The sequence below is a fragment of the Glycine max genome, chromosome 2, assembly GCF_000004515.6.
Source record: "Glycine max cultivar Williams 82 chromosome 2, Glycine_max_v4.0, whole genome shotgun sequence".
In the NCBI taxonomy this organism is placed as follows: Eukaryota; Viridiplantae; Streptophyta; class Magnoliopsida; order Fabales; family Fabaceae; genus Glycine; species Glycine max.
Genome location: NC_016089.4, coordinates 6,784,276 through 6,797,202, shown reverse-complemented (window position 1 = coordinate 6,797,202; position 12,927 = coordinate 6,784,276). Strand labels below are relative to the sequence as shown.

Here is a 12,927-nt window from a genome sequence, read left to right as displayed (position 1 = left end):
TTGTATAAAAGAATTTACTATTAACAACATCTAATAATTTAGTAATAAAAGTAGTTGTTAAAGTAAAAACAACATAATATATTAACATAAAAATATAAAAAGTAAAAATTATATTAGTGTCTACTTTTTTTATGCATAATTACTAAGATTACATTAAATATACAAAATATTAAAATATATCAAATTATCTAAATTTTAAATATACAAAATATTTTAGATAAAACATTATTCAAAAATTATATAAAATATTTAAAATAAAAGTATTTATAAAATATAAAACATATTCAATAAAATCATATAAAAAAATATACAATATATTAAATAAAACTAATAAAAAGTAAAATTAAAAATATTTATTTAATAATTAAACAAATAAAATTATTTACAATTGAAAACAAAACAAAAACTAAAAGTAAATAAAAAAAATCTTATATAAATTTTATCTGATAAAAATAATTGAAAATTACATTAAAAAACAGACACTACTATAACTTCAAAGTCATAAAATTAAAAATAAAATTACAACTTTAGAGTCGTCATAAAATTAAAAAAAAAAAACTTAACCACTTTGAACGACTTAGTCCCTTTTTAAACATAATTTGAAAACAACCTCATAAAAAAATCGGAAAAAAATATGCTTGGTAAAACTCCTCTAAATGAAACAAATCTTTTTAAAGACATGATAGCATTTTAAATTTAATGCGTTTAGTCAACGGTCCGTTCATATCTATACTACCATTCTACCAAGGGGGAATGGTTTTATTTTGCTTTATGTATTTAAACTTTAAGCTCAATTAACTTCTTAGTATCCATAATATATACCTCTTTTTAGTTCCTAGAAAACAATTCTTGTTCATCTGGGTCTTTTTTTTCTTCTTTCGGTTATAGTCAGCCACTGTTCAGTGATAAAATGACTAACAGATTTTGAAAAACATGCTTGATGTGATGTTTCATAATCGACAGATATTAAAATAAAAATAAAAATATAGACATTATGTTAAAAGAATAACATCAGACGTAAAAACTGAAAATATAACAGAAAAACCAACAATTCCTTCTTTTATTTTTTCTAGGAACTATAAAATTAAAAGAATATTTATGGGGATTAAAATTACAATGCAAGACCACTTTTTTATATTTTGAAGACAATGCTAGACACACTTTCAAACTCACAATTGTCAACTAAAACTCTAAAGTTAGTAGAACAAAATATATAAATGATTGTAAATATAATTATTTCCTATAGATGTATGTAATTGGCTTTTTTCATTGGAAGAGAAGATGGATTAGCTAGTTTACCACTGGTGTAAATTTCAATTATTTTATAGTTAATTTAAAAATATAAAAATAAGAAATTATCCATCTTTACGTAGTCCATCCAAACATGTCACAGTGAATAAATCACAAACGACGCATTACCTGAAAGATTAAGTATTTTCTCCATTGTTAAATGAACGCTTTCAAAAGTAATTTTGCCTACTATAACACAATAGTTAACCGATCAAACATTAAGTTTTAGGCTAATTGACCATTCTGGGTCATTTTTATAAATAAAAAAAAACATCAATATGGATCTGTTTTAAACCAATTTACCGGCATGAGTTTATTTTGACCATTGATCAGTCAAAAATACTATTTTGACTAGCAAATTTAATAAGTGTCATATTCTTCGACACATGCCATGTTCCCCTTAAATCTGTTGGAAAATGTCACTGTTTTTCTGGTCCGTATCAAATACTAACGAGCACCAGGTAAAGCAAATAAAAAAATTGAAAGCATCACAGCACTTAACCAATAAAATTTATGTTCTATGGAAACTTGTCCAACATAATTCAAAATTTGCTTCCCTAACAAATATCTATTTCTCAAAGCAAACATATAACACAGCTTAACGCTTCTTAGAGACACCAACAGTTTTACCCCTGCGACCAGTAGTCTTAGTGTGCTGACCACGAACACGAAGACCCCAGTAGTGCCTCAAACCACGGTGATTTCTGCATAATAGTAAGAATACAAGATGTTAGTGTTATTACCTAATAATATGCACAACTTAACAAGGGCACAAAGAGACCCTATTAAGAAGTAGCAGGAAATCACATGGTCATTTCTGTTAATATTTTCTAAATAATTTCCTAAACAAACTTGTCGTGGTCAAAGTAGTCATGTACAAGAACAAGCACTCTCAAATAATGTCCATGCTTATTGCTTAATAGGTTATTACAATTTAGAAGTACAACAGCCACATAATTTTATCAATCAGTCAAAGCATAAGTGATTTCTCAAACAGACAACCTTGAGTAGTATGTAGTTATTTACACAATTGGGGAAAGAGAAAACATAAGGATAATTTAACACCAACATCCATCCATCCCATATCACAACATAAATAACCTATCAAGTATCAAGGGCATGCGAATAACAGGGTCTTCCAAGATTTTGAGATACTACCCTATCCAAGATCACTATTTGTATATTCAATAATCATGAGTTCTTGGCATTATTGATTGAAATACAGATCTCAGTAACATGTCCTAAACTAACTAAATATTGCATTCAGGTTTATGAGAATCATTCCAAATTATGATATGATACAAAAAAGATACACTGTCAAAAAAGGTTTATTTTGAACAGAATGACATGACTACGCACTAATGTGTACCACCCCCAACCCTGTAGCAATGACAAATGTGCAAAATTCTAAAGAAAACTATAATTCATAATCCAATAAAAAAAGAAACCACTCCTAGTACCAAACTTTTAATTTAATTCTATTAAAATTCAACATCAAGATACAAATACGACAATGAATCACCTGATTTTCTTCAAGCGCTCCAAATCATCCCTCAACTTCATATCCAGTGCATTTGACACCACCTGAGAATACTTCCCATCCTTGTAGTCTTTCTTCCTATTCAAAAACCAATCCGGGATCTTGAATTGCCGAGGGTTGGCAACCACAGTCATAACGCTATCCAACTCAATAGCACTCAATTCACCAGCTCTGAGACAACCGAAATTCATCAAAATCAAAATCGAGACCCAATTCAATCAAAGAGTGAAATTAAAGAAAAAAAACAATTTCAATAAAAAAACCAATAAATTAAATAAACTAAACCCATTTCAATAAAAATCATCAAATTACAAAAAAAAACTCATACAATTCTCAAGATACTTTTAGTGTTGTTCTCTTAGCAAAATTGAAGTTTCACTTAGGTACAGTTCCTTAAGAGCTTTTTGTTTAATCCAAATTGAAGTTTCACAATGGTAATCTACATAACAAGGGTTCGTCATCATAATAGGTTATCCAGATAAAATTCCAATTTCGATAAAAGAACAAGATCAAAAACACTTAAAGAGTTGCATCTAGGTTTTTGTAAGAATAGAAAAAACTAAATGACACAACCTCATGGCAAAGACTTAACTATCCGACAATAAAGAATAAAACAAAAACAAAGGTTTCATGAAACCGAACCTCTTGTTCATGTCGACATCAGCTTTTTTGCAGCAAATGTTAGCGAATCGCCTGCCAATACCTTTGATAGAGGTGAGAGCGAACATTATCTTCTGCTTCCCATCTACGTTGGTGTTCAGCACACGCAGAATGTGCTGGAAATCCTCGTTCGCCACCAGAGACTGTAAGCAAAACCATTTAAAATGTGACTCCTCCAAAAACAGAGCCAAAAAAATCGCCTTTTGAAATTGCCAAAAGATAAAACGAATCTTTTGAAGAATCTTTGTTTATCAAAATCAATTCGGAAACGCTGAAATCGTACCATTTTTTTCACCGAGGCGGATGAAGATCGCCACCGAAGCTCCTGCTCTTGGTCGATTGATTGGGGATTTGGGATTCTAGGGTTACCGCGTTCTGTACTCTCAGTGTTGTGGCTCCTCACTCACTCTACTTTATTCGCTAGGGTTTTCATGCAGACGAAGACAATTGAGAATGACGATTCTGCCCCTTGAAGGAAGCCAATGCATGCTTCACTTTTAATTTGTTAGGATAAAATGTTGGAGTAAAAAGTTGAGTAAAATACTAAATTAATTTAGTAGGATAAAATGTGTAAAAAATTAAAAAGTTGGAATAAAAAATGTAATTAATTTTAAATTAATTAAGTAAAATAATTTTCTGTATTAATTTTTTTTATTTAAAAAATCCCAGTATTCTTATTTTCTATTCAAACATTTTATTGTATTAATTTTTTTCTATTTAAAAAAATACCAGTATTCTTATTTTCTATTCAAACATTTGATTGTTTACTCTGGTCCTAAACTTTTACCATTTTTAATTGGGTATTTTTTTATTTCATTGAGTTTTTATTTATGTATCGAAACATCAATGCAAAATGATATGAACATTTATATATATATATATATATATATATATATATATATATATATATATATATATATATATTACTGTAGGTAAAAATAAAAAAAATACTTTCACCTACAAATTTATAATGTAGGAAAAATGCAAACATAGATAAAATTTCAAAAAAATTATAGGTATAATTATTTGGTGTAGGTAAAAAATTCTACCTACAAATATTGTATTTATTTTTTAACCAAGTCCTTACATTAGGGATGTAATTAAAAAATTAGAAAATAAATATAAATTCAAAAAATTAATTAAATATTATTAAATATTCAGGGGCATGCAAATTAATTACCTAACTTAGAAGTATTTGCCAAAAAAAGCCTAACTTAAAAGCATGGAAGTTAGAAATTTAGTAAAGATTCAGTAAATTTGGTGGGTTCATAGGTTGTAAAATTAGGGTTTGAAGAGGAAGATAAATTGAGATTCTCTTTGTTTGGGATGATTTATTGATGTTTTGGTTGGTGAAATTTGAGTTAGAAAAGGGTTGAAATAATTTAATTTGTGAAGATTTTGAGTAGAAAATGCTAATTTAAAGGTTTTCAGTAGAAATAATATTAAATTTTCTTATTTTTAAAAATAGAGAAATTAATTTAATAAAAAAATTAGAAGATAAAAATTGAAAATAATCCAAATTAAATGAATTCAAAGTTAAAAAAAGAGAGTGTAATTATGCCTAAAAACCAACAATTTATTGTTAGTTAATATTTATTGGAACTCATAAACTTATATGAGATTTACTTTTTAATTAAATAGCCTTGCTTATAATTTTATATTTTGAATAAATTTGAACTAATAATAATATAAAAAAAAGCTAAGAAGAGAGGACTGCTTATTTGTTCCAAGACAGAACACAATAAAATGTGTTGGAAGAAGTAAAACTCTGCTAATGGAGGTTTAGAGTTAAGTTAGTACAAGACTGGGTGAAAATTATGGTGTTTTTGAGAGGTACTTTTGATATTATTCTGTTTTGGGGGGACTACAAAAATGGAAAAAGAATGTTAAAGTTATTTTAACGGCAGAGTCATTACTCATTAACAAGCTTAAAAACAGTAGTACATGAATTAGTAGCCTTAAAAGATTAATTTCTGCAATTAGTAATTATTTAACTAATTAAAATGTAAAATTTTGATTTTAGTAAGAAGCAAAAATGAAATCTGAGTTTTACGGCATAAAAACCGTGGAGTGCAACAGGAAAGTAGTCTCAAAGCTTAAAATAGTAAATTAGTATTCAGGAACTTTACAGATTAGTTTTCTGCATCAATTGGAGAACATGTGACCTATACCATGCAATAATTATAAACATTTAAGGATAACACCAAAACATTTTGCTGGTTTGAATGAAGAAAATAGAAATTGAAAACAAAATTTGAAAATAAATGTTGCCTAATGCCTTGTCTTTTGTGTAAATTTAGTTATATGAAGAGCATGATCGTGAAGAAGATACTGGTTTAAGTAAACATAACAAGCATAATACAAAACTAGTTTCTATACACGGTCATCATTACTTGAAGTCATGTTAGAGCAAAAGAGAGATGGAATAACAATTTCTAGCTAGTGACTTACTAACAAAAACTAGCAGAATGAGAAGGTTTACTTATTTGCAAACCATTTAAGTTCCTATACATAAATTACATCAAGGTTTCCACAAATCTTGAGATGAAATTTGTCATGAAAAACTTAATTTAAGTTCCTAAACATAAATTACTAAGATGATTACATATGGTTTCATTTCATTTCAGATAGAAATAGCAAAGCCTAAATCATTCGCGGCTGTGTTAAGATATTCAATAGACAATCCATTTGAAAGCCGGCTGTGAGCTTCCCATGTCGAGCATTTTTCTACGTCAGCTCGCCAGTCAATGACATCCAAATTGAAGTACTGATTATGGATGCCATTCTTTTGTGGTGGCTTAGGACTCGATCCAATTGAACTAGTATGCAAAATGTCACGAAGAACTGAAGTGCTTAGAGCACGGACATTTGCACTTGGATGAGAAAGGCATCTGATTGTAGCTGGTAGGCGACACTGCATGTGTATTATATGCACAAGGATATTGGTCAACAATTCTATTTTAACTACAGAACATGCACCAGTTACTCTTGTTTCAAAACTTAAATTTCTTTTCTCAAATAGAGCAGTTTTTGCACGAAGACTGTGTTTATAGGCTAGGAAGCATAGATACAATAAGGGATATGGATACAATATGACATGGACATGGGAATATGGTAAATTTTAAAACTTTTAGGACACGACACAACTATATATAATGTAAAAATTTAATCTCAAGTTAACATAAAATAAAAATTTTGAATCACAAAAGAGAATTTTATGTTTTAAAATTTTAAAATGAGCATAAGTAATACAACACCACATGGCTACTATTTATTAGTGATTGTGCTTCTTAGCCTATTGGCACAATCAGTTAAAATTTAGGTTAACAACAAAATAATTTGAGCAAGGACTTTGTTGTAATTTTTGTTATTATTCTGCTGTATCTTGAGTTTTTCATTGGTTGTGACAACGGATACAGTGTCATATGCAGTTGAAATTTAAAATCAGCATTTTGAAGTTCAACTACAAATTTGCATTTTAGTATAGGCCAGAGTTTGAATGAGGAAAGTTTGTTTACCTTTAACAGGTTTGAAAGCCCATCTGCCACTGCAAGTCCAGATTCTCCCAACTCAATCACAGGTTGAACCGCTTTAGCCGTTGCTTCCAATAGCTGGCCAGTTTTACAAAAAAGTGAAATAAGAACATCAGAAAAGCTTAAGGATAAACCTGAAAACATATGAAATATCAAATCCTCCTTTTACAGTACCACAAATCATTGCTCTTATAACTGGGACTTGATTTATGGCAATTTCTTTAGATTACTAGTCTGGAAGTTTTGAATTAAACCGCTACCAAAAGGAAGCAGTTGTGCTATACTTGAGCACAATTCCTCACTAGGTTGCACAAAGTTATTTCCTTATATAATTGCTTTCCATACAAAGTCTCCCGTATAGCATATAAATTTTAATGTTATTTTACCTACAGGGAAGAAATATATACATATTACCTGCACCAAAATCTTTAATTTCACACGAAGAAAAATGAGCAAGGAATTGATGAATAGATATGTGGGTGGGTGTGCATCTATATGTGTACCAAAGAATACTGGCAATTTTTTATCTTAAAAAAGATAATTTGATATGTCTATATCTTCATAAAAAAGAATTAAATATACAAAGTTCAAGGAGTCAAATTAAAGACTAAATAACATGTAGTAAGTAAATTTTAAAAGAAACATTCCTGTCTTTTATTTTCACGAAGTCATTATTGCCATGTGGCCATGAATTGAAGACAAGTTTCTGGTTGAAAGACATTCAAACTTTGAAAGTGCATGGATAAGCTAGTGTTTGATGATGACATGCTAGTGCTTGTTTGGATTGTTGTTTGAAGCCTTTGCATATCGTAAAAGACAAACAAAGAAGTATATAAGTATATCATTTTATTTATTTATAAATATTAATTTATTAGTTTTATTAAAAATATTATTTGGGAGATTAACACTCATAATCTTCCTTGTCTTTTCTCTTTTCCTTTCACACCTTCTTAATTATTAAGTTAATTTTATATCTTTTAAAACAAATATATCCTCTTATTAAATTGAACGTCAATCTGCATAGGGGTACGTGAACTATTTTCAAATCACATCGGTAATCAGTTTACGGGTTGTTTGTTCTAGAAACATACAACTCTTAAATGATAATTTTGTATAAATATTGCAACTATTATATTATAAGAATTTTTTGCGTATGTACAATAACTATAATATATATGCTTCCAGTAAAAAAAATGGTTTAAGGTTTAAATTTAAAACCTTATGTAAATTATCTGAACTTTTCATCATTAGATAAACTTTGATGGATATACTATAAAAATTCTAAAAAGTTAAAGACATTCCTAAATAAAAATTATTTTAACTTTAAAAAATGTACAGTTTTATTGTTTCTTGTGTATCTGAGGTCTTGACTTCTATCTTCATGTTCTACAAAATGGATTCTGATGCCTAAGTCAATAGGGATTTTAGGTGTCTTTGTAGTGATGGATTGTGATAATTTACCTTCAATTTTCTGATGTCTTTCCTTATAATAGATGTAGTAATTACCAAGTTGGTAACTTGGTAACTGCCCTGAACTGGCCTTGAAGATCATGGAGAAGTCATGGGAAGTCCTTTTTGTAAGGGTATGCCGAGTTGCTAGGTCTCATATGGTACAAGTTTATTTTTTTAGTTAAGATGTTTATATTTTTACTTGGATCCTTTTTTTTTTTTTTTGCTGATTTCCTTTTACTTGAATCCCTTGTAATTTCTAACATTATTATTTAGAATTATTTGTGAACGATGTATTTATATATGCTTTACCTTTTTTTTTTTTTCGATGATGACCTTGTGGAGAATCATTTTTATTCTAGTTAAATTAAGATTGACTCAAGATGCTTCGTTGTAAAAGCAAAATCATTTTTAGTTCAGAAAAATCAAATTAGAATTGAAGTAATATGGTTATTTTTGCTTTATCTAGAATTAATGTTGAACTTTTAGTAGTTGCATTTTTTTTACTAATTTATGTGAGACCCATGTTCAAAAACCATTCGGTTTAACTATATGGATGAGAAAAAATAACCTTTTTTTCCTATACTAAAATGACAAAATTATTTATTTTTATCATACTCTTTTTATTAAAGATATTTATGTTAACTTTTATACATGTTTTTTTTTCTTTTTTCTTTTTTACTTTTCATACCATCAATCAAAATGAAGGATTTCTTTAATTTCCTATCTTTTTGTTTTCTTTTTTATAATCAACTAATTAACTTCAAAATTATTTCAACTTTTATTGTTTACTTTCTTTTCTTTGACTTTCTTCTATAAATCAAACCTACCATTAATTTTTAAGTCAACTTTAAAGCACAATTCTAACATCGATCTCTTGTCAAATTAAAACAAGTTAGCTGTTAGCAGCGAATACTAAACCGACCTTGTGGAGAATATATGTTAAAGCAATACTTTAGGAATTTTCTAGAGACATTAAAAAGAGTTATTCTATTGACCTTAGAATTTTGACAATTTGAGAAGAACAAACAAGCAAGGACGCCACGCAGTCAAGTAAAATAAACACAATTGGAAAGCATGCCAATTCTATTGACCTTACAATTTGACATTATGATTTGACATCATGAGAAAACAAAGTAGTAACTCGCAGGATTTCACTACAAAATTAAAATACTGAAAGAATTAACAACGATTGCAATGTCTCGTATTAAAAATCGTACACCTGTAATGATTAAGATTTATGGTGCATTACTGGGGCCACACACATTATTCTGGGTCGGCCAATGATATGTTATGTTATTATAACAATTTGAACGGCTCATAAAGTTAGAACAATAATAATATTTCTGATGTTTATGTAATTGACTTGATGTCCATTAACAAAGGTCTATCACTTTTGCTTCTCCGTGTGTTTTTTCAGTTGGCTCCTTTTTCTTTAAATTGGATATATATATATATATATATATTCCAACGATTTAAATAAGAACTTCACAATGGTGGTCCTGTTTTGTAACAGATCGACCCACGAAGAGCACCACATTTTAAATGAATAATAAATTGTTGGAATATTGAATGAAGTTACCTATTTTTTTTATGATTATGAAGTTACCTAATCTGAATTTTCATTTGAACACCTATAATTTTGACTAGAAGACAAATGGGCAATGGCATAGTTGTGAATGCATCAGATTATATTGTCAAATGCAATATCAAAGAGAATTTTTTTCAAACAAAAATTGCACAAATGAAAGAGGAAACAATAGAAATTGAAAAGAGAGGGAGAAAAAAATCCCAATGGTAGTGCCAGACCCACATGGTTTGGTCAACAACGGTCATCGGAGAAAACAAGGGAGAATAAGCAAAGCTACACTATGCGGTGTTGGTTGATGAAAGGGAAAGAAAAATAGAAAAAATATAATGTGGATCCCATTTTGATGAAATATTTTCTTTAATGTAAGAATTGTTGGTGGCTGTTTTCCTTTGACAAAATCGATAAAATTCTGAAAAAGAAAAAAAATTCATAAAAAATTATTAAAATCTCAAAGTTAGAGCTCTAGTAATAATATGAACTTCAAATGATAAAAATTTACCTTTAAAATCTATGTGAATGAAGAAATCTTCTCATCTAGCAATAAAACACAACCAAAGAAATTGAATTTTCATTATTATCAACTCTAACTCATAGTCCAAGAGACATACTATAACAATTTATTCTATATGAAATATCAAACACAATGGCATCTCCAAAAGCTTTATATACTTAAATTGAATCATCAAATGTCCAAATAATATTCTTCAATTTTTTATTTTCATCTAGTCTAAAATCATATTGGAAATCATCATCCTTGTCTTTTAAAGTTTTGCATAATTTTAGAACCTCAGAAGCATCATTAATGAATCAAATGATATTGATTGCATGCTGCATCCAAAATGGTTCAAGAAGATATAGATTCCCTCTGCAATATTGAAAAGATATACATAGTAAATTTTGTTGGTAAAAAATCCATATAGTGATCTAAATCATTTAATCTCAAATGAAATTTACAACAATATATATTCTTGACCGTTTATCTCCTTTTTCGTATTTGTGATTTATAAATTCATGAATGTGAATGTATTCAATTCAATTATTGAATCATTTTCTACATTTCAATGATCGTTATATACAAAATGTTAGATGAATTAAATATGCAGTAAAAATCAATATTTACTTATCATGTGTTGTATTTTTTTGTTTTCACTTTTAATTACAAAAAAAGCCACATTAATTTAATTTTATTTTTTTAAGATCATATAGGAAATAATGAAAATAATAAAAATTTATTTTCAATGTTTACAATAACAAAATTTGAAAAAAAGAAATAAAACAATAATTAAAATTAAGAGAAAATAAAATAAATATTTTTAAGCTAATCATTAATTCCCTAAAGTTTAAATTACTTCATGTCTTAATACATGATAAACCCCCAAATCCTGTAAAAAAAACCCAATATATATATACCTAAGCAATACTTTGACGAGGGATAGGTAGAAAAATATTAACGGGATGATCAATAATTTACTTAATTCTAAAATAGTGAAATTTAATGGTTATATAAAAAACTTAAAGAGATTAAATGGCACATGGTCAATATTAAAATAATTAAAATTTTAATCAAGCGTATTTTATAATTCCTATTTAAGAACTTCAAAAGTCATTTTTATTCAAAAGTTTCCTATTTTTAGTCAATTTCAAAAGTCATTTTTAAAACGCAATAAAGGTCCCTATACTTTTAAATATTGATAAATTTGAAAACTTAAAACAATGTGAATTTCATTTCTCTTAACTTTAAATAACATGATAAATTCTTAGAAGGAGTTAATAATTCATATGTTTTTTTTTTTGTTAAAAAAACTTTTAAGACCAAATTGATTACAGCACAATCAGATAAAAACTTGGAACAGTCAGAACCACTGTAGAACTGATTGCATTCAAAAACAGGCTCAATCATCCCATTGAGAGCTAAACCATCCAAGAATGCTCTTCCATGTCCTGAGCAAGGTATGGCTGCCACAGCTTCAACTTCTTCAGCAGCTCTACTGCTCCAAGTAGGCTCCCATTTTCCTCCACGAAAAAATACAACCATGATTGTTACACTCAATGTTAAATGATGCATTAGATTTCTCCTTTAAGCCATTGTCTTGGTTAATATTGTTTTAAACAAACTGAGTTCATTGATGTTGATGATACATTAATTTATATTGCACTCTCTTAGAGTGATATAATATATTCTAAGTTTATTCTTCTTCAATTCCTTAATATATATATATATATATATATATATATATATATATATATATTCTTCACTTTTCTTCTAATTTTAAATTGAGCTTTTATTGAATTTATATATTATGCGCGTATTTTTTTGTATAATTTTATCTAAGTATTTTCTTTTAATTTATTTTTAAATTTTCCAGAATTTGACAATGATTTTTTTTCGGGACATTATTTTTTATTTGACATGATCTAACTAATATAGAATTAGTTTAAATATTCTACAGAATACGTGATTAAATGCTTCTTAAAGGCATATGGATTTGCTTTCAAAATATTTACTTAAATTATATTTTTCAACAATATATAATAAATTTAATTTCTCTTGCCATTTGATTAAAATTACTTAATCTCGCATTAAGAAAACTAACAGTCACTTATAAAAAAATTATTAGTGACAAAAATATGCATTTTTTGTTACTAATATTGGTGTCAGTAAAAGTGATGAATTTTTAAAAATTACGTATAAGTTTCTTTGTCATTATTTTTATTTTTTATTTTTGTAGTGGGTGTTGTAGCAATTGTTTTAAAACATTGATATATGTAATTTAATTGTAATGGGAACACAAGGCCTTCTACAGGAGAAGATTATTGTAAGGACTGAAATCATATGGTCTAAATTCATTGTTCTATTATTTATG

At 27.8% G+C, this 12,927-nt stretch overlaps 2 protein-coding genes across 2 annotated transcripts; both read right to left on the bottom strand.

Moving 5' to 3' along the window:
- Nucleotides 1–1,787: 1,787 nt before the first annotated feature.
- On the bottom strand, nucleotides 1,788–3,971 carry LOC100791227 (40S ribosomal protein S18). The gene is made up of 4 exons (XM_006574723.4): nucleotides 3,774–3,971; nucleotides 3,473–3,633; nucleotides 2,813–3,001; nucleotides 1,788–1,994 (listed from the first exon to the last, which is right to left on the bottom strand). Exons 1-4 carry the CDS (start codon nucleotides 3,774–3,776, stop codon nucleotides 1,889–1,891), a joined length of 459 nt encoding a protein of 152 aa, XP_006574786.1. The 5' UTR covers nucleotides 3,777–3,971; the 3' UTR covers nucleotides 1,788–1,888.
- A 2,142-nt stretch (nucleotides 3,972–6,113) lies between these two features.
- LOC121173211 (protein GIGANTEA-like) lies at nucleotides 6,114–12,098 on the bottom strand. The gene is made up of 3 exons (XM_041007586.1): nucleotides 11,889–12,098; nucleotides 7,009–7,101; nucleotides 6,114–6,404 (listed from the first exon to the last, which is right to left on the bottom strand). Exons 1-3 carry the CDS (start codon nucleotides 12,096–12,098, stop codon nucleotides 6,114–6,116), a joined length of 594 nt encoding a protein of 197 aa, XP_040863520.1.
- Between the last annotated feature and the right edge of the window lie 829 nt (nucleotides 12,099–12,927).

What these genes read in the sequence shown, in the direction of transcription:
- LOC100791227 (XM_006574723.4), bottom strand. An exon ending in GATGTCGACATGAACAAGAG is followed by an intron (nt 3,002 to 3,472) that starts GTTCGGTTTCAT and finishes CGGTTGTCTCAG; the next exon opens with AGCTGGTGAATTGAGTGCTA. An exon ending in GAGCGCTTGAAGAAAATCAG is followed by an intron (nt 1,995 to 2,812) that starts GTGATTCATTGT and finishes ACTATTATGCAG; the next exon opens with AAATCACCGTGGTTTGAGGC.
- LOC121173211 (XM_041007586.1), bottom strand. Translation starts at nt 12,098, where the DNA reads ATGGTTGTATTTTTTCGTGGAGGAAAATGGGAGCCTACTTGGAGCAGT. An exon ending in AGTTTTTATCTGATTGTGCT is followed by an intron (nt 7,102 to 11,888) that starts GTAATCAATTTG and finishes AAAACTGGCCAG; the next exon opens with CTATTGGAAGCAACGGCTAA. An exon ending in GGCTTTCAAACCTGTTAAAG is followed by an intron (nt 6,405 to 7,008) that starts GTAAACAAACTT and finishes ATACACATGCAG; the next exon opens with TGTCGCCTACCAGCTACAAT.